Source organism: Dermacentor variabilis, chromosome 4 (genome assembly GCF_050947875.1).
Source record: "Dermacentor variabilis isolate Ectoservices chromosome 4, ASM5094787v1, whole genome shotgun sequence".
Classification (NCBI taxonomy): Eukaryota; Metazoa; Arthropoda; class Arachnida; order Ixodida; family Ixodidae; genus Dermacentor; species Dermacentor variabilis.
The window spans coordinates 9,083,051-9,103,440 of record NC_134571.1 but is presented as its reverse complement, the minus strand read 5'-3'; the positions used below and the strand labels follow the sequence as shown (position 1 = coordinate 9,103,440).

Sequence of the window (20,390 nt, the reverse complement as noted above, 5' to 3'; positions counted from 1 at the left end):
CCTTCTGCCACTCGTTCACCCCAAGGACCATTTGAAGCATCTTGGCCAGTTGCACAGTCCACGACCGATATTTAGAACTCCCTAGGGGTCGGGAAAACGTTTTGAAAAATCGGCCAGTTGGAAAAAAATAAATGCGTGTCATTTACTGCCCTTAGGGGCTCAAACCACGACAGGCACGTTCGAAAATGCTCTGAAGGCCTGTCGGTACACATATTAGGCATATCGGCGCTCATACTGTGACAGGAAATACAGGGTGCACGCGTGCATAATTAAGGAATGCATACTGTGTTCCGTGCCAATGGCCCCTTCCCTCGCTTGTTATGCTTCACTGCAATACTTTTGCGTATGCTTCACCATGTAACATTTCTGTACAGAGGTGAAGCTGACTTTCGGGAACCGGCATTATGCAACGCACAGTGTTTTCTAAGTTCCTAAGCCAATCACGAGTACCACAAATTTGGAGTCTGTGCCATTGCTGACAGCAGCTAATTCTTTCAATAAAAAACTCGGCACCCAACGGCAAGGAGCTTCATAGCGAACGTCGAAGCAGCTAGGCCTAGCGTTGCCGCAGTGGTGGCAACGGCTGCCAGCGGATCTGTGTGCGAGAGTGCCGGTTCGAGGTGGTACCTTTGATTATTGCCGTTTCGGACCTGCGGTCACGACAATACGTCCGGAAAATTGGACGGCGAAGAGTTCTTGCATCTGAAATTTCACACGTTCTGATACGTTGACTCTATGGGTTACGTGGCGGTGCCGCGAAGCCGTCCAAATTATCGGGAATCCGGAAAGTTGGTCGTTGACTGCACACTGGCAACTCCTCCAGCCGACGACAGCGCGTCAAAGACGATTCATTACGATTCCTGTCTGTTGCTCAAGCCAGCATTACCGTGACTTTCGACCCTTTCAATAAAATTGGCGCTAATTTTCCCTGATAGAGGCCCAAATTCCCTGAGTTTTCCCTGACTACTCAAAATCCCTGAGAATTCCCAGTTGGTAGACATCCTGAATTGTGGCCATGTTGTGACACTTGCATCCTGCTAAAGTGCTCAGCACTATCATGAGGCATTTCAATTAACTAATGCTAGTAAATTATTTTGGCTATGGGTAAATTGCAGAGTCATTCTTCATGCCCCATAGGGTTGAACAAGTGCCTGACTTGCATCATTAGCAGCCACTTAACACAAGTATTTGGCCACAGCTAAATTCTTTGTCAATAAACATACACTATATTTTTCTTGAAACATTTGTTTCTGGCTTGCAAATTTGCAGCCTCAATATCATCAGCTTTTAAAAGGCACCAGAGGCAAACAAACTTACTCTCAAGTGATAGTACTTCAAAATGTCCAAAGCATCTTTTAGACAAATTTTTCCTATGCATGAAATGACAAACATTGAACACAATGGGCTCACTGTGAAAATACAGTACCAGCTCCCCAGCTCAGTGGTTGATTTCCCATTTGCACCAGCAATGTACAATTGAGAAGTCAAACCACTGATAATAAAAAAGCTAATTGTACTTATTAAATGCAAAAAAAAAAATGCAGACTGGCCATTTTATTTTTTGACGGAACCTACTAATGCTACCTGTCAGCACTATATAAGGAGTGTGGCATCCTATCTGTGTGGTTGCGCAACTTGGAGCGGGCTGCATCTTTAGATCTCTCATGCAGCATAGCATTCCTACATCACCTTCCCGAGGGGGAAACAGCAGTTCCGGAATTAATGTTTTTTAAAACTAAGATGAAAACCAGCAACAAACGCATACAGAAGAAACAAGGAGTACACCAAACGATTGCTGTAGAATACTTTTTCATTGGTATTCATCTTAGCTGACCACGTACCAACTCACCCAGCACTTCTTTTTTTCTTCAGACTATTTTAATGAAACTACAGAATTATTCAGATATACAGGGTAGAGCTGAGTGGAGTGGGACAATATTTTTAACACCATTTGAGGTAAGAAGTTGAAGAAACCCACCAAAACGCCACCATGCAAATGGCATCTATTGTAATCTGTGGCTGCTTCGTCATGGAGAAGTGTGGGTGAACGAAAAAGTGCTTTTTTGACCACAAAAATAACTGGCAGTTTATTGATTACCACTCTGAAGCCAACCAACAGTGTGGATTGGATGTGCTGATGGGAAATAAAAAATAGTCCGCACAATATGCATTATTCGAGTATTTTCTGCCACTCAACAGAAGTATAATCAATGACAGTTCCAAGTGACGAGCAATTTTGCACTGCCTTGTGCCCTTTGGGAGACTGGGACAGCACAATGGGAGTCACTCCACCTCAACTGCACTGCATGGTTTTGTCATCGTAATCTCATATTTACTCTCCCATTCACATTCTGTTTAAAGGGCGAGGTCAACAACACTGATGGCCTGGATGTAGTTACGAAGGTCGTGAAAGGAAGACCAGAAACAGGGACATTCTCATCTGCCCATATGGACATATACAGCAAAGACGTGCTACAGCTGCTAGAGCCGCAAGTGGCAGGGGGAAACAGGAGACGGGTCCTTGTCTGTCTTCAATGCTGACCTGCCCTCGGTAAAGGCAGAGTAGACAAATAGTAGTAGAGCACTCGCAGGCGAGTAGTAGAGCACTCGCAGGCGATATTCATCAATGAGCATCTATCGCCAGACAATAAGCGTTTGTTTTCCAGGACGCTTGCCTTAAAGAAGGAAAGGGGTTGGCAGTTCATCTGGACAGAAAACTGTCAAATCAAAGTGCGGAAATCTCCCGATAGTAGGGTATTTCGCATCGCTTCTGATTCTGATCTATCTATCATTACCTAACTTTGCATAAGCCTTCCAACTTTCAATTTTTAAATTCTGTCCAATGGCTACGTACTTTTTACCTGAAGAACTTGAGGCTTATTTTTCATCGCACTGCCGTTCACTAATCCATTTCAATGCGCGAAGTCTGCAAAAAAACATGGATGGCATCACAAATTTTTTATCATCTACCCGTCATAATTTCTCTGTTATCTGCGTTAGTGAAACCTGGCTCTCCGCTTCCCACAGTAACTTGTATTGCTTTCCTTCATACTCAGCCGAATACTGCCACCGTGATAACAGTAATCATGGTGGTGCTGCTATTTTTGTGTCCTCAGAGTTGCATTTTCACAGGCGATCTGACTTGACACTTAACGTGGCGAACTGTGAATCTGTCTGGGTCGAATTTGATGATACATTCTTTTCACAAGATAAGAAAAACCTAATAGTTGGCTGCATCTATCGTTCACCCTCATCATCTGGAAGCGCGTTTTGCTTAGCCCTAGGTAATTTGCTACATAATTTAACATTCGACCAGAAAAATGTCATTATCATGGGTGATATTAATATTAACCTTTTAGATACATCCAATACACTACTTAATGACTACGTTAGCTGCCTCAATGGGTTAGGATATGAAAACCTAATTACTCTTCCGACTCGTTGTCCCACGGATAAACAGGGCACGCTTATCGACCACATAGTATCCAATCTTCTTACTAACCCTGACTGTGGTGTGGTCGAAGCTTCAATAACCGATCATTACCCAACATTCGTGCGCTTAACTTCTACTGCTCGCATTACCGATGCAAACTTCACCAGAAAGAAATTTAATTCGTCAATTTTTATTGAAATAATTGCCGCTTCAGACTGGTCCCCAGTAATGGTATGTGATAACCCAGAAACTGCCTATAATACATTCTCACAAATAATTTCTAAAGCTATTTCAGATTCCACGGTACTAATGAATTGTAAAAAAACGTTTTCAGCTCCTCGTAACCCATGGTTATCTACCAGTTTACTAAATTGCTTAAGGAAAAAAGATAACCTTTACAGAAAAACAAAAAAACAGCCATTTAACACAGCACTTCACGAAAGGTATAACAAATATTCTAACTTACTAGGAAAACTGCTCAAACAGGCTAAAACGACGTATTATGAAAATGAAATTAAGTCTGCAGGTAATGATGTCAGAAAGCAATGGAACGTATTAAACTCTTTTTTAGGTCGGTCGAACCATACTTCCGAAATAACTATGATACAGTCGGGGGATCTTCTCCTTGATACTCCCTTGGACATTGCAAACTCCTTCATTAATTCCTTCTGTGCAGATAATGAAGAGTGTGAAGATTCATTGACTGAGACTTACCCCCGTTTGCCCCATAGCTTTTTCCTTTATCCCGCAACACCTCAAGACATAGTCACAGTCATTTCCAGTCTAAAAAATACAGGACCTGGTCTTGATAACTTCAGCCCTTCTCTTATAAAAACGATAGCTTACCTAATATCTGAAACATTCTGTCACATAGTGAACCTTATCTTTAAAACAGGAATTTATCCAAGTTCTTTGAAGAAAGCCAAAATAATCCCTGTTTTCAAGAAGGGAGATAAGCGTCTAACATCTAACTACCGCCCTATAGCTATCCTTTCATTCTTCAGTAAAATTATCGAAAAACTAATCGTAACACGCTTATCAAGCTATTTATCAAAATTTTGCATCCTATCACCAAATCAATTTGGGTTTCGGGAAGGTTACTCAACTGATTTGGCATTAATATTTCTAACAGACAAGATTCGGCAGGCAATTGACGCTGGAAATTTCGCTGGTGCATTATTTATTGACCTCTCTAAAGCATTCGATTCACTTGTTCATAACATCCTTTTTGCTAAATTAGACTCCATTGGTATAACTGGCCCGGCACTGCAATTACTACGTAACTATTTGAAAGATAGAGAATACACTGTATCAATCTCCAGCACTTACTCGCACCCTAAAACAACTAACATTGGTGTACCACAAGGATCTATATTAGGGCCTCTCTTGTTTTTAATATACATTAATGACCTCCCAAAGTACCTAAAGTCCTCTGACTGTATCCTTTACGCTGACGACACTACCATCTTCTCCTCAGACAAAAGTCTTGATTCACTGATGTGTAAGCTTAATCACGACGCGGCAAATACTATAACCTGGTGCCAACTTAACAAACTACACATTAATACTGCCAAATCTAACTTCGTCATCTTCTCAGCTAAACAAAAACATATCTCAGCGTATCCATCGCTAACCTTTGCCTCCGGTGTACTTTATCCTACTGATAGTGCACTGTTTCTTGGCGTCATATTAGATAAACACCTAAAATTTGACGAGCATGTTTTATCCTTAACAAAGAAGGCAGCATATGGAATTAGAATATTAATTAAAGTTCGAAATTTCTTTAATATGAAGACACTCATCTCCCTCTACTACGCTTTTATTCACACGCATATTAACTATTGCATATCATCATGGGGAAACACGTATTCTACACATTTATCTCCACTACAGCATACCCAAAATCAAGCAATTCGCATCATTACACGTAGCAGCTACACATCGGAAGCATCTCCATTGCTCAGATCTAACGGCATTTTATCGTTACAGAAACTAAATAAATACTCACTTGGAATACTTGTTTATAAATCTGTTAACGGAAAGCTCCCGTTCCCTATAATTACTACCAGCCAGTATCCATTTTCCACGTCTACCCGTTTCGCTTCTACCAACAGCTATTTACTACCAAAACCTAGAACTAATTATGGTAAATTTACTACTAACTTTTCAGCCACATTACTTTGGAACTCATTACCGTGTCATATTAGGATATTCTCTCATTTTTACACATTCAAATCAAAACTTCGTAAATTTTTGCACTCAATATAACAATTTGATCGTTATCATTATATTAATAAGTGCTTTGTTTCGTTAAATATTTTACTGCGTAAACTAGTGACTAACTTAACATGGTGTCTTTTGTCTTTGCATATAGCTGCTTTGTATTCATATATCCTACTCATTTGTAATGGGAGGTCCCCTGTACAGTCTATTGACTATGGGACCTCCCTCTGTATGTATGTATAATCCCCATTTGTAACCTGATTATTATGCAAATAAAGAACTTGAACTTGAACTTGAATTACATGGCTATTTGCAATGTGTCACAATCCTCCCAAAGTAAAGGGTGGAGAGGGAAATTTCCATTTTTTTTCATCGACACTACCTGAATGTCCTTAAAGAGAGAGTCCTGTAACTTGTAGCTTAATGTCGAATGCAAATAAAGAGCACTTCAGCTGGTAACTGTGACAACTAAACAGAAAAAGATTTTAAACGTGAAAACTGCCCAATGTCTACTGCATTCGCCCTAGTGAGTTTATTGAAGGGCACTTATTTTTGTGGCCAGCTGTCAAACAAGAAAGAAGGAAACATGAAAGTTCTTTTATTTGACCCACATTATTGATCTTATAACATAGTGGAGTTTCGTGTTCAAAGTCTTCAGCCTTCACTCATTGCAATTTTCAAGAAGTCTACTTCCATCATTGCACACAGCACAGATATAACATTTCGTTACCAAAGGAATTTCATTTACATCTGCTCTAGACACCCACACTTTGTCTGCAAAACTGTTGAACAACCCAAAACTTATTTGAGAAAAAGACAACTGGGCTCACTTTAATTGAATAACAACTGAAGTCTGGGCATGTATTATGTTACCATTAGATATGTACTGGTCATATCTGCATCAATATCTAGCTAGCAATTACCAGGAATGTGGCAAATCTTGGGACCTGGTACGAATAAAGTATTGTTACTATGCAAGTGGCAGCGGGCAGCTTTGGTTGGAGCCTTCTCTTATATAAGTGGTGTTTTGGTTTGCATGCATAAAGAAGCCAAGTTTCATAGTGTTCCAAGTCAGCAGATTTTCGTCGAAATAAAAGCTATCAACATTAAACTAAGTGGCTTCAATAATCTCAACTGCCTGCCTTTATAGATGTGTCAAACTTGCACGTGCGTCGGGGTTCAGAGTAAGATAGTAGAAATGTTATGGCTTGCTGGAAGGGTGATGATGCACTATACATACGGGGGTGGGACTGCCCAAAGTCATTTTGGAGCAATTTTTGTTATGTCGGGGTTCAGAGTAAGATAGACAGTAGAATGTTATGGCTTGCTGGAAGGGTGATGATGCACTATACATACGGGGGTGGGACTGCCCAAAGTCATTTTGAAGCAATTTTTGGAGCAGAAAAAATAGCATTTTGGACCAATTTAGGGCACATGAAATTTCATTTTGAGCAGTTTGGAGCAGGCCAATTTGAATTTTGGTGGAATAATAGACTATGGAATGAAGCAGCACAGTTCAAAACCATGACGGCACACAGAATAAGCCAACACGAGCGCTGTACTGCAACTGTCTTAAGCAACCCATCTTGAGCTGAATTCTGAAACAGATTACCTTGATAATGAAACCATCTAGTGCATGCAAATTTCGGTAATAGTGCTTGTAGATTTTTAATTAGTGGTAGCAATGACAAAAAAAAAATAACATTCTGCAATAGTGAGTCCGAAATTTCAAAAAGTAGCAAAAGACATTTTTTATAAATACATTTTTCTTTAAAGTCTCGACAGTGCGGGTGAAGAGCCTGGAAATGCACTTCACCAACAGACCGTACGGAGAAGACAGAGCTATGAACTACTGTGGTTTACTGAAAGCCATTTCTACATAATAGAAATAGGTTTGCCTTGCCACAAGCCAATCAGAACATGGGGTAGTAGAAGCATGCTTTATAGCTATAGCGTACTAGAATATGGAAGAGTGGGTTGAGTGGTGGCATGGCGCATGCTTTCCTGCAAAGCCGAAAACATTGGTGGCACTACAATCGAACTATATATTCCCGTGCCAATGCTCATTATGATAGCGGAATATATTCTCAAATTATGATGTCCAACCGACTTGGTAACAACAGTTTCTGGGTCACCACATAAGTCACCACAGACACAGAGAGCCACAATCGACCCTGGGCTGGCACAACATAAAACTATTCCAATCTATTTTTACAGCAAAGCTGTGTATGGCTAGGGTTCCATGCATTTTCCTTTTTTGCACCAATAAAAAGGTGAGCGTGGGCCAATCCCAGAGATTGTGCAATACCGGGCTGACCCACAGCAGAGGTGAAAAGCTTCAAGCACTCCACTTCTAATAATAATAATAATAATAATAATAATAATAATAATAATAATAATTCAAGATGCATTGTTTCAAGTCAGTGTGTATACTGGAATTGTTTGCCAACAGCACATGGACTCGCAAGCAGGAGGTGTTGCCATGTACCCAAAGGACAAAATGTATGTACAACCATGCACCCCTGACTCGCAAGAGGACAATGCCACCGACTGTGGGAATGTCTGTGCCGTACAAACGAAAGACAGAATTGTGATATCCACTGTGTATATATCTCCAGGCACACCCGAGAAGTTTATGACCATGCACTTTGTGCGCGTTAGCCCTGTGATCATTGTTGGAGACTTTAATGGGGACATTTGAAAACCGCACAAGAAATGGTTTGTTCAGTTTGTGCTAGAAGAGTTTGGCTTGAAGTGCCACACTAATCCTAGTCACTCAACTATTCAACAGGGATTGTGTATAGATTTAACTTTGGCCAAGAAACGCAACAAGGTTGTAACCGAACCAATCAGTCTATATCGCAGTAATCAAAAAGCTATCGACACTACCGTTACCAAACGAAAACGAATACGTGTACCATTGTCTAACCCTGTGTTATGTGCTCAGCTTCGCTGGTCATCTACCTTCACAGAGTGGAATATCTCCTCAATTTTTCATTTCTAATCCGCCATTAGCCTTCCATGATTGGTCGAAATAGCTGAAGTCTCACCCATGAGGGCACGAAAACAGATTGGCACAGTTTTACATTATGCTGGCTCTGGGGACAGAGACGCCCGCCCATTGAACTCGCTGCAGCGTGCGCCTCCCTAATATCTCGTTTGCTCACAGCGTCCTCAGCCCACTGTTTGTTTCGTGCTTCAGCTAGGGAGTGCTGCGCCGCTCGGCCCATTCGACCGTATTCTAGTACTCTAAACCCAGCTACCACCCTGGCCATTCTGACACCAACGACGACAGCCGGGAGCAGCCATATGCATGTCGGCCACTTAGCTTAAGCACTGAAAAGTCCAGTGTTATGAGTGCGAAAATTACGAGAAACTGTGCAACGTGCACCATCACGCGGTGTGTGGAATGTGAGCAGCTGCACTCATTTTTGGAGAACGTGCTTTAGCAGCCTTGGGGGCAGTACGTCAAACCCAATGAGAGTCAAATACAGCCAAAATATAAGAAACTAATCTACATTGCAGAATTATGTTAGGCAACCTGCAATGTAAGATAATTTTAACCAGTATGTCTGACAAAAAAAAATATGTAGGACACTTAAGCTTTACCAGTAAAAGCGGAAAGCGATAGCATTCAAAGTTCACCGAATGCTTCTCACGCTTTCTGGCAACTGCACCTTATGTAACCACGTTTTCTTGGAAACACTGGCAGCAAACACTGTGCACGAAGGCCAGCTTTCTGGTTTTTTCTTTTTCCTCGTAACATCACTGCAACACCATCTGCATGGTGTTGCAAGGAACCGAACGGGGTGTGCCACTCCTACTGAGACGGACCTCCAACGGCAGCTGGAAAAGGGGTTTGTGTTTTAGTTTTCTCGTAACAGAACGATGTTTTCTCGTATAATCAAATTACAATCCAATGCTACCACATCTGTAGGTTGTGTGCAAGTCATGCTTTACGAATGTTTCGATGCATTTTACTTTGAGAAATTCAATTAGTTCAGTAACGTCTATGCACCACGAGGAGAGCCTGCATGGATGAGTGGTTTGGGATGATTTTTCTTGTACGGACATTGTCGCCAATGATGCCAGATTTTCTGCGACATGGGGCCCTTAACGCTATGCCATTAAAAATTCTGTAACCTGTGCAAATGGTAGGCGGATGTTTGCCAGAGTTGTTTTAACCTACCATTCATGTATGCTCTAACATAGTCATAAAAAACCTATGGCTATACAGTCGAATCCTCCCACAACAAAGTCCGCTTCAACGAAATTTTGGCCTCAACGAACATTTTTCATTCCCTGTCAATGTTCCATAGAACATAATGCATCGAAATTCCCTCCAAAACGCAACTACTTCACAGACACATTTTCACTTCAACAGTTTTTACGGAGCGGACGTGAGCAAATGACAAACTGTAGCTTATCAAAACCCCCTATAACATTTTTCATGCCTTGACAACCGATCGACCTTGATAGCATAAAACACACAAACTGGAGCTGCTCGGGCCATGACGCAACGTAAACAAAACAAAACCGCCATGCCATGTTGGTGATGGCGATGCAACGCACTCTTATGGAGGAGCATCCGAGCTCCGAGGAAACGTTTTGGGCCATATTGGTCAGGTAAATGGGGTGCGTACAAATAACATACACGCAATAATTTTATTTTTATAGTATTTCTAGTTATTCACTTTCCAAAGTTTCGTGAAAATGGCTCTGCTGTACAACAGCAATTACTATATAAAGTAGCGGTTGCGAGGTCAAATCCCGGTAGGGTGTGACGAAGCATTCGGGCGACGCATGCTTGACAACGAACGATTGCTCGCCATTTGGTCATTGTCTCTCGAAGCAGTTGGATCGTCAGGTGAAGCATGTCCAGCTGACAAAGAAATGCAAGTTTTTGTCGCTAGATGAGAAGGCTCGAGTTATCGCCCAGGCTAAAGCTGGAAAGGAAAAAATCAGTCGTCACCTAAGAATTTGGAATTCCGGTGAGCTCTCTTTTGACAATGTTGAAGAGCAAGGATGCTATAGCCAAAGTGCTAGCTTCAGGGATGTCAGCGAAGCACAAGAAAGTGACTGAGTCGGTGCACGAGGCCTTGGACAAGACAGTTTACACCTGGTTCGTGGAGAAGCGGGCCAAGAAAATTGCCCTTAGTGGCGATATTGTGCGGCAAAAAGCGCTGGTTTATGCCTGCATTCTAGGAATAGATGACAAGGTGGAAGCTTGGGCGAGTTGGTGATTCGACATCAACATGTCTGCACAGCGCAAAAGACAGACTGAAGGAAGAACATGGTAGGTTGTGTATATCATAGTATATCATGTATATAGTTCTGGCGATTTCGCAAATAAAGATCAGCTGAAGTCGGCGCCTGTGTTGTGTTCTTCCTTCAGTCCTCGTCTTTTGTGCTGTGAAAACATGTTGATAAGGAATAGATGACTTTGGGGCCAGCTTTGGCTGAACAGATTCAAGTCATGCCACAGCATCATCAGCAAAGTTTTGTGCAGTGAAGTCGCTTCGGTGGATAGCAACAGCGCCACAGCGTGGATGTTAGCCAGCCTTGTAGGTATCCCAAAAGACTACGCACGATTGGATATTCATAATGCCGATGAGATCAGGCTCTTCTACGATATGCTGCCAACCAGGACCCTGGATTTTAAGGGGCTGTGCAGTCACGGAGGCAAGCACAGCAAGACAAGAATAACCGTGCTCCTGTGTGCTAATATGGACGGTTTGGACAATCGGCCACTTTTGGTCATCAGAAAAAGCACCAAACCACGCTTCTTCAAAGGAAATTGGAGCCTTCCCATGAAGTATGTGGCTAATACTCGGGCGTGGATGGCCCGGGCTATTTTCGGAGTGGGTCAACGCCTTTGACCAAGACATGGGCAGGCAAGGCCGAAAGGTTTGTCTACTTTTAGACAATTGTTCCGACCACTTGATAGAGGATGCCGAGCTGGAAAATGTGCAGTTCACGTTTTTCGCACCGAACTGCACCTCTATCATTCAACCCCTCGACCAAGGGGTCATCCAGAGCATCAAGCGGGCCTACTGTGAGCATCGTATTTAAAGGCTGCTTCTGAACACGCAGTTGGGCCGCGAAACAAATGTGGACCTCTTTATGGTGCTCCAAATTATTGCCACTTCATGGTGCACAACGAGAAGCGCCGTAATCTGCAACTGCTTCCACCATGCTGGGTTCACTGCGCAGGCTGCCAAGCCTTGTGACTCTGAGAATGAAGGTAGCGATGGAGACAGGTCGCCGTCTGATGAAGTTGAAGCCGCAGGGCAGCCCTGCAGGAAAGTGGAGATGTGCCCGCTGATGTACGTCCCAGCAAGTACATCCAAGCCGACTCATGCATGGTGGTGCACGAAGAATTGACAGACCAAGAAATCCTGAAGAGTGTCCGGGAAGACTGTGTGTCGTCGGATGAAGATGAAACAGCTGCGCAACGTGAGCCTGGACCACAGACTACATCGCAGGTCATGGATGCATTCGGTACAACCAGGTGTTGCATTGCGTCCCAGGATGACGATGAGGCAATGACTTTGCTGGCGGCATGCTACAGTCCCGTTGTGCCATCGCTTGACAAGAAGTGCAAATGAGCTAAGCCGATAGATTTTTGGAATTAAAGCTTGCTTTTTGTGTCAGTGAGTCACATGTCACTTATGTATGATATCGCAACGAATTCCCGCTACAATTAAATTTTTCGCGCACCCCGTAAATTTCGTTGTAGCGGGATTGAACTGTAAGTGGTTACTTGTACTTAAGACAGTTGAGTTTTCTGAAGAGTTATATATAAAATATAGTTTTATCCAAAAATTACCTGCAATGGTGATTCACAAGTGCCATGATCAGTTGGTCTGACAATATGCCAAACTGGTCGTGCTGCTGATTTGGCCATGCCAGCACTCCACCTTACCACCACACTTTGCCGATGCCGCCGTTGTCTTGCCACCGCACTCTCATGCATGCTGTGCTCATGCCACACCTTGCGTTAGTTAAGGTCACTAAGGGTCGTGTGCCTGCTATTATACACGAAGCGTGTGCTTTGTGGAGGAAGGTGCTTAGGTTCATGCTCTGCAGTCTAACTACAGCTGTGACAAAGTGCTGGAGATGCACACTCAAGAGATTTTTTTTTTTCGCTTCCTCGGACTGTATTCTATAACACGCCATTCTGTTTCCAAAAGGTTTGAATGAAGCTGTGCGACCATTTTCGCCGGGATCAGCGCTCGTTGCAACAAATAGGAAGGAAAATGAAATAGACTGTTCCAAAATACAACACCTGCACGCATATTTTTGGCAATCATTTGGCTTATCTGCATTTTGTGAATGTGCTGGCAAAGGGCTGTAAGTCTGATTTGAATGCTTGTCGCTGGACACTAGTGTAAAATGCTTTTTCTTTTCTTTTTTTGCCTAAAACTGCCTGCTCGAGTACGATGAAAAGTGTATGATCTGATAGTTCTGTGGAAACCCGAGAGGTGGAGAGAAGTAATTTTAAAGGGAAACTTCTCTCCACCTTGCGGGTTTCCGCAGAACTATTACGGCAAACTCTTGCCTTTGCTTCGAGTTGTCGATAAATTCAACATTGCCCTGCTATCTGGTAGCCGCCTGGTTAGCTCATATGGTAGAGCGGCTGCCCCAGAAAGGTGGTGGTCCCGAGTTCGAGTCCCGGACCAGGACAAACTTTTATTTCACTGCAAAGCTTTTCTTTCGGGGAAGCCATATACGTTTCCTTTGTACCAATTAGCTACGTTTGGGTGGATGTCTCATTTTCCCCTTAATAATTACTTCTCTCCACCTTGCGGATTTCCGTAGGACTATTACAATAAACTCTTGCCTTTGCTTCGAGTTGTCGATAAATTTGACTTTGCCCTGCTCTTTGCTAGCCACCTGGTTAGCTCATATGGTAGATCGGCTGCTCCGGAAAGGCGCTGGTCCCAGGTTAGTCCCTGACCAGGACGGATTTTTCTTCAACTGCGAAGCTTTTCTTTCGAGCAACCGATATGGGTTTCCTTTGTAGCAATTAGCTACGTTTGGGTGGATGTCTCATTTTTTCTTTAATAATGAAAAGTGTTGTACGAAATCAGATGCACAACTGTGCTGGCACGCTCAAATGAAGCTAGAATTGTTCCACCGTAAATTCAATATGCACAACAACGTGAAAAATGGCTAAGCACTGACAGTTGCATTAGAGAAAACAGTGAACTACAGTCAATGACCTGAATTTTTGGATGTGTCCGACAATTAGGACGCCTTCGCGGCACTGCCATGTACCTCGAAAAGTTAATGTATAAAGACGTTCAAAATATCAGATGCTGATACCCTTTGCAGTCCAATTATTCTGCCTTACTGCTGTGACCACAGATCCAAAATGGCATCAATCAAAACTACACTCCACTATTTTGATTATGTTACAACCTTGAATTGGCATTCTCGCATGCCGATCTGCTGGCAGCCATGTGGTCATTTGCGCTTGGTCACATGGTATTTGGTGCATGCTCGTTTTGTGCTGTTGTGCGCTCTGCAATGCCAGGCCTAGCTGCTTGAACCTTCCCTACCAAGCTTGTTGCTCTTCAGTACTGTATTTTTAATAGAAAGGCTTTGCAGATGTTGGTAATGGTGTCAACTCCCGTTTTCATCACCCTCGGCGACGGCTTCGAAGTGCGGAATGCACTAAGGTAAACTGATGACCCATTTTTATCAAGCAAGATGAGAGCAGCCAGTCAAAAGCCAATGTTAGCAAGGAGTTCAGGATTTACAAGGTTCATCTTGAGTCTGCCAGTGGCATGTTTTCGGCCTTGCGGCAGGGGGTGACAAGAGGAGCTTCGCAACTGTTTTCGCCATGTGGACTTCACACTCAGTACAGAGACAGTCATCTCATGCAAAGATAATGACAGCACACGCAATAAGTCCCCTTGCATGGACATTGAGATGGACAACCTGCATGCTGCTGGTGTTGCGATTTCTACCAAGATATAATTTTCACAATTCGCCAGTGCTGGCAATGAGCTTGACCATTGTGGTGCAACTGCGCCAATGATGCATTGGCAGAGTTGTGGTCTGCTACTCTGTCCTTGGCCTCCTCCATCAGAGAAGTACCTATAACATTTTGCATTTTCTGCAGCATTTGTTTTTTCGGACATTCACTGTAGCTGAAGAAGGCACAGAAAAAATAAATATTCTGCAGTCCTTCTCGAGTGCACTGCAGAATCTGCTTCGGCTTACCCCCTGGTGACTGAACGTGACCACACGGCAGTGACAATGTGGCTGGTACCGAACGTATGCATACTGCTAAATTCAGTGACCAGATTAAAATTAGTGCAGTGGAGCAGAATGGCACAAATGGTTCAACGCCTCTGCCCCTGCCTACCAAATAGCCACTAAAGTGGCAACACTGGCAATTCTTGAACTCTTGGTGGCATCCTACCTTTCAATACCGACAGAGTACTCGTGATGTAACAGTGCCAGTGAAGCCAGTCAGCCACATGAAAGCTTGCATGCTGGATATCATTTCCAACTAAAAAAATAAATGCAGTGGTGACTGCAAATCATCCAAGCTTGCTACCACTATGCACATTAACTCTCCCTAACATGGGGAAAATAGGTGTTTTTAGTAAGTTATGCCAGATTTTTTTTACTGGAGGAACTACTACACTCAATATTCTATGTAATAAACAAAAAGAAGCATGAATGCACTTTTCATGCATAAATGTTTTATTAACGAGATGAATGTCATACAAAAGATATAAATTGCCAGAATCAAGATTGTGGGACAAAACTGAACCAAGTTTACAAAGACATGCTTCTATCAACTGCGAAAAAATTTAACAGAAGTGATGAGATATATAAAATGTATTGCCGTCTAATAGACACTATCTCAAAAAATAAATAAATAAATAAATAATATATATATATACACACACACACACACGTTTTTTAATGAACAGGTATTCCACTACAAAAATTTAAGTGCAAGCACTACAGTTTAGCATGCTGGCCTGCGGCCGCCAATGTTCCAGGCTGGCTTGTGTCGTCGTCACTCTCAGAGTCTAAGTCTGACGAAAAGGCAGAATCCTCAGATCGGTCAAATCAGCCGCGTATGCAACGGAATCTCGAGATCTGCAATCTTTCAAAGCGTGAGCGCAGCTCCTGTAGGCGGCCATTTTGTTTTCTACTTTGACAATCGCGAAACTTCGAAGTGTGCTAGGAAATTAACAACTGGTGGGAAAAAAAGCGAACTGCATAAAAAGCAAAAATATAGTTCTTCTCACCGTATGATGCAGACTGTCTGTGAACCGCGCGGAAAGTCTCGAAAGCGGCGTTTCAAACCGTCGATAGCGGGCAGCCACAAAAACTTTGAATCGCGTTCAAAAATCACCGCCTGGGGAGAAAAGCCCACTGCTTAGAAAACAAAAATAGACTTCTCCTCCACATCTGACAGCGCAGTTGCGTCAGTGAGCCACGTCGAAGGTCTCGAAAACAGCATTTCAAACCATTGTTAGCGGGCTAATGATGCCAAGTGGGCACGATATGGAAAGAGTTAAAGGGACACTAATGTGCAACACAATCATTTGACACTGGTAGAGCATTTTCTCAAAACTGCCCATTTACTCGCATAATGATCACACTTTCTTGTCAAAAAAATTGACGCAAATTGAGGGGTGCAATCTACGCAGGTTAAATTTCTCACGAAAAGGAACACTTTCTTTTTTCATCCCGCGTTTGCTGCGGGGATGACAACAGGCGGCTGCCGTTGTCACTGCTGAACACCAAAACAATGGCGACCGGCGGAGCAAGCCGAGCGCGATTATTTTGCTTCCGTATCAGTAATGAATAATATCGTTAATATCGGCAAGCTTGCGACAATAATGTAGCCATGTCCACTTTGAGGGGACAGAAACAGAGATGGGTGCGCTTAGCTGCCAGTGATATAGAAACACACGGCGGGCATCCTGCGGAAACTGCGGCAATTGTCTTCACTGCTATCCTAATACGGCACGTTTCCCCTAAGTGTGGGCGAATATCTTAGCTGCATTACAAGCGTCGGCAAATGAATAAGGTACACTTCTAACGTATCAGTGTAAACATGGCCGCTATCGTTGCCGCTTGCAATTTGTTGCCTGCCCATGAGTGCAGACGAGAAGAATTGAAAGGCACCCTTTATGTTGTTATTGTTGACCAAAACCATTATGAAGCATACGCATAATAAAGGCAAGTTTGGTTGTAGCTTTCCTTTTCTTCCATGGAAGTGCGGAAAGTGATGAAAGGAATGAAATGGGGCATCTGCTTAAGAATGTTGTGTGCGCGCAGACCGCTTGGTATGTCTTCAAGAGTCGTTTGCGTAGCATTCGACAGATGGTAAGCGCAATCATTAGCTAGACTTTGCACATGGCATATCGTTGCAACAAGTTGAGGGTGCGATCATTACATAAGAAAGAAAAAAAAAATTTGAATTTTGACAACAAAATTCAGGGGTACGATCATTGCGCGAGTGTGATCATTATGTGAGTAAATATGGTATTTTCCTTAATTTGGAAGGAAAAGGATGACTATTACAGGGAAAAATAAATGCCGTACTTTGCTGGGGAATAAAGCTTCTTGCAAAATTTTGAAGTACAGTCTACGCTTGTTGCAACAAACCCGTACAAAACAGACTTTCGGATATAACGGACAATATTTCAGCCTTAGTTAGTTCTACCTATTTTATTAATGCAATGAAGTTCGGTTTTAACGGAAAGCTGTTAACGGGTGTTGACGAAACTGGTGGCAATTTTCCCCAAAATCGGGCGTATTCGCGTAGTGCTCGCCGATGGACATGCCACTGGAGGCAGCCTTGCGCAGAACACTCGGGAAAGGAGCCAGCTGCGCGCTGTAGTTTGCGTCGTTTATTGTGCTTCTCTGTCTTATTCACGTTTTCAGAGCAAAATAAGCAACGCCCTTTGAATGTGTGGGGTGGCGAAAGCTTCAAGGAATGTTGAAGAATTGTTGCATGGTGGGGGGCTCAAATACTGGCAAAAAGGTGCCGGCGATATGGTTCTAATCATTCCCTGCAAAGCTTCATGAGCGGGAGCAATGGTAGCAATGGATCGCCACCGTTCGGCGGGAAATTTCTTGTTCTCATCCATTCCTTTGTCGCATTGATGTTTTTTCCACTCAATCATATTTAGACGGGTAAGAGCCAAAGTTCGTGTGCAGTGCAGCATGCAGTTTAAAGGCATTTCGCTAAAGTTCTGAATGCTGTTTGCCGCTTCTTTACCTCGTTGCGCTAGCTAGGCAGTACGACTGCACGAGCGAATTGTATTGTATGTTAAGGGGAGACACGGGTCTTCTGGCCCAAAAAATCTTTAAAAAATCTACTTTTTGTAACAATTTTTTTTTGCAATCTAGACGTCCTAGAGAAGCTATTACTGCAATAATAACGCGTTCTGATGAGTACTTATTTTGTTATTGTACTCTAAAGTAAGCTTCATCACCACTTTCGCTAGCAAACGCCCCTCGAAAAGAGGCGAATTCAATGCCTTGGTCTACGCCAACTGTTACCTGCAGCACGGCCATTTTGGAATAATTCGAAAGCTGGATTCTTCTACATTCAGTTTTTAGCGGAAAAAGTGCACAAAGTCTGGCTACTATGAAGGTACACGCTTTCGAAAAAAGGGGAATACTCGCACGGCATTGGCGCCTTTGTACCACGTGGGGTAAATCCTGATCTCTGATTGATCGACCGGGAGTTTCGTTTCTCCGATGCGAGACGCCATGTTAGACGTGGTTTGCACGCAGTCTAGTGCGCCATAGCAACGCGACGATGGCTGGCGGTCGATGGAAGTTCACGACGCCTCATGCTTTCGGGAAAAAACGCAAGCGACGTTCTCGGATGCCCAAGTGGCGTCGGATGAGTCGGCAGTGACGGCAACCAGCACAGCGACATGCGCCAGCGAGCGAACGGCAGCAACCGAAGCTGCGGCCAGCAATGCGCATCGACACGCTTCTCATCACAGAAGCTGAACAAGTGGCAATCGAACGTCGCGCGGAGGAGGAACGACAGAAGCTGTACAGTCGCCGACCGATTTTCCGGACTCCAAAAATTCGGACATGCCCGATTATTCGGTCAGCTTCGCGGCACCGTCATTCTCCCCATAGACCATAATGTATAACAACTGCCGAAAGTTCGGACACCTTGCAACCTCTCGCCTGATTTTTCGGACACTCCTTGAGCCAACTCGATCGAGGGCATCATGCACCGACTCAGACCGGCGCATAGTTCCACTAGCTGAACGCCATTTTTGTTTTGGACGGAGCCTCCTTGCTGCTCCACGAAGTGGCACTACTGGAAATCCCCGTTCATCATCGTTTCTGCCTGGTTCGATTGAGTGGCCGTACAGCAGTTCCGGTTTCAGCTTAGTAAGCCATGTCAAGACAATCCAGCAGCTGATTTGTTTCTTTCGCGCACGACGCTGCGAGCAGGCCACCTTTTTCGTTTGTGCGACTGGTGTCGGCACAGTGGTGTTTGCTTTGTGTGCTGTGTCGACGTTTCGGTGATCAAACGCGGCGTACGGAAACCTCGCGTCAAGTGTCTAATGGCGCCGACAGTGCCCGTGCAGACTGTGCTGCGGAATGCAGGCAAGCAGGTGCCGGGAGGCCTAAGATTTGTCGCCTTCCGATGTGCTACCGACTGATGTGGAAAATGTTCTGCCGAGACCTGCGCAGTGGTTGCATTGCGATTCCGGACACCGTTTCATTTGACAGTTTCACAGGTGCTGACACTGCCGTACTGACATGCGCAGAACTCGACCACGGCGAGATCGTCAGGTTTCTGCTGTACCGCCAGACGATGACTCTGAGTCGGAAGATGACGCACCATGTGCTACGCTGCCGTCGCATGCGGAGCGTGCACAAACGGTGACTGTGCTTTCAGCCACCTATAGTGACCGTACGACCCTCTCAGAGATTCAGGCGTATCTGATTGCGCATAAACGGAACAGCGTGCAACGGCGCACTCACGATTTCTTCAAGCCTACTGCCAAGCCCGAATAAGTGCGTGGAAATAAAGGATTTAATTTTTTTTTCTTAATCTGCTTTTTCGGACACCTGTTTATTCGGACATTTTCGCAGTCCCCGTGAGGTCCGAATAAACGGTCGGAGACTGTATTCGTTATCAGCTACCAGCCGAAAGCTGTCACTTATCGGAGATTCCCCGGAAGCGGCGGCGAGCGAGACCGCGTTTACGATTCTAAGCCTAGCGGCTTTAAATCACCTGCTTCGGTGCGCGAAATGCGAATTCTGCCGTGGCCCTTTGAACACGTTAAAAGGCGACTGCGAATATGAAGTGGCCGTGAAACTAGTGGTGAACTGTGCCATTTGCGATTTGCGACGACAGGCTGATACAGGCTGAAAAAGACCAGCACCGGCTAGTGGCATCTGGCAAGAAGCACGCCAGAGCAGAAAACTTCATGCATGCCATAAATAAGAGGCGTATGAGAGAGAGCGATGGTGATTATGTGCCTGGTGGCTTCTAGTGCAAGGTGGACTTGAATTTCTTGCTGTAATTGCAAAGAATAAATCTAGGTCATGTCCTGGAACTTCGTTTTGCGTTTTCTCAAAAGCTGCATTTCACCTATGACACGGGCTGTTGCCCACAGTATCTTTTGATGTAATAGTCCGATTTCAATTATTCTTGTTGCATTCAAAAGCTTACGAGTTTCTACACACAATAAAACTAATAAAATATGAT

The 20,390-nt window shown here is 43.8% G+C and overlaps 1 protein-coding gene across 5 annotated transcripts in view; it reads right to left on the bottom strand.

Annotated features, from left to right (window-relative positions):
* The window catches only part of LOC142578643 (CCR4-NOT transcription complex subunit 7-like), a 70,705-nt gene that overhangs the window by 3,559 nt on the left and 46,756 nt on the right, over nucleotides 1-20,390 (bottom strand). Inside the window, exons 7-8 of one of the 5 annotated variants that reach the window (XM_075688076.1) lie at nucleotides 15,934-16,043; nucleotides 10,551-10,602 (exon numbers count right to left, since the gene is read on the bottom strand). The exons of 3 other annotated variants lie outside the window; for them this stretch is intronic. In XM_075688076.1, the coding sequence (XP_075544191.1) occupies nucleotides 10,566-10,602; nucleotides 15,934-16,043 (147 nt within the window). In that variant the 3' untranslated portion in view covers nucleotides 10,551-10,565. Of the gene's footprint in view, nucleotides 1-10,550; nucleotides 10,603-15,933; nucleotides 16,044-20,390 lie in introns of those variants that run through there. One more of the 5 variants, XM_075688077.1, reaches the window with a different exon arrangement.